The sequence below is a fragment of the Galeopterus variegatus genome, unplaced genomic scaffold (assembly GCF_000696425.1).
Source record: "Galeopterus variegatus unplaced genomic scaffold, G_variegatus-3.0.2 Scaffold4411, whole genome shotgun sequence".
NCBI lineage: Eukaryota > Metazoa > Chordata > Mammalia > Dermoptera > Cynocephalidae > Galeopterus > Galeopterus variegatus.
The window spans coordinates 180,863-182,072 of record NW_007730522.1 but is presented as its reverse complement, the minus strand read 5'-3'; the positions used below and the strand labels follow the sequence as shown (position 1 = coordinate 182,072).

The 1,210-nt window shown below is 42.7% G+C and overlaps 1 protein-coding gene across 1 annotated transcript in view; it reads left to right on the top strand.

The window, feature by feature from the left end:
- LOC103603048 (pappalysin-2-like) overlaps positions 1 to 1,210 on the top strand; it is a gene marked incomplete at its 3' end in the record, with an annotated part of 159,354 nt that overhangs the window by 5,458 nt on the left and 152,686 nt on the right. The window contains exon 2 of the mRNA XM_008587526.1: positions 141 to 286. Within this exon, the coding sequence (XP_008585748.1) occupies positions 141 to 286 (146 nt within the window). The remainder of the gene's footprint in view (positions 1 to 140; positions 287 to 1,210) is intronic.

The window sequence follows — 1,210 nt, the reverse complement described above, 5'->3', positions numbered from 1 at the left end:
TTTGCTGGTCTGCATGACAGGCTGATGTCTTCCAAGGGCAATGCTGGCTGGGAGTGTCATCGGAGTTCGATTAGGTCTGTCTGCTCTTGTCTGAGTGCCGAGCCCTTCTTGTGACATCTTCTCTCTTGCACGCTGTCCAGGGCATACATGAGCGTGAAGGAGTTGAAGGACGCCCTGCAGCTCAACGGTACTCACTTCCTCAATGTCTACTTTGCCAGCTCAGTGCGGGAAGACCTTGCAGGTGCTGCCACCTGGCCTTGGGACAAGGAAGCCATCAGTCACCTGGGTAAGTAAAATGATGACCAAATATGGTAGGAAAAGTAAGGTCTGAAGGGAGTTTGCGAAAGTGAGTTTGGGGGGAAAAGAAAGAAAGAAAAAAATAAATTTACTCATTGAATTAGCTCCTTTGGGTTGAAAATGGCTTTGGGGAGAGAGAAAGAAAGAAAAAAATAAATTTACTCATTGAATTAGCTCCTTTGGGTTGAAAATGGCTTTTGTCAAAAAGCCATTTTGTCAAAATGGTTCAATGTAGACAAGTAAGAGGTATTAGAGAAAACTGTGATCAATGCCCAGAAAGCTGTAGACTGAATCTATAATTCAGATGTAAATAAATTGCTGGCATGAAGTAAGATTCATTTTGAGTCTTAAAGATCCACAAGGGAAATACTATCAAAAAGGTGGCTAAGCTATGAAATCTAGTTTGCAATAATCACTGTGCTGGAAGACAGGTGGGAGACTGGCTTTTTGCATAGGTTGGGCTCCTGAGGAGATCCTAGGAAGTTCAGGAAGTTGGGCTTGCCTGCTCACCTAAAAAAAGGGTAGACACCTAATCATTGAGCGCAGCTACTGAATACTTAAGAAAGATAATCTCTCTTACAACATCTTCTTGTTATAAAGGGAATCTTACTGGGCAATCAATAAGGATCATTAAATCTGTTTAATAAACACATGGATAAAGATTAATTATTGAACATAAGTTGTATATACTTTCAAAGAGTATTTGATAGGATTCCACCAAAACTTATTTTAAAAATGAATTACCAGGCCAACCCCATGGCGCACTTGGGAGAGTGTGGCACTGGGAGCACAGCAGCGCTCTTGCCACGGGTTCGGATCCTATATAGGGATGACTGATGCGCTCACTGGCTCAGCACGGTGCGGACGACACCAAGCCAAGGGTTGCGATCCCCTTATCAGTCACAAAAAAAAA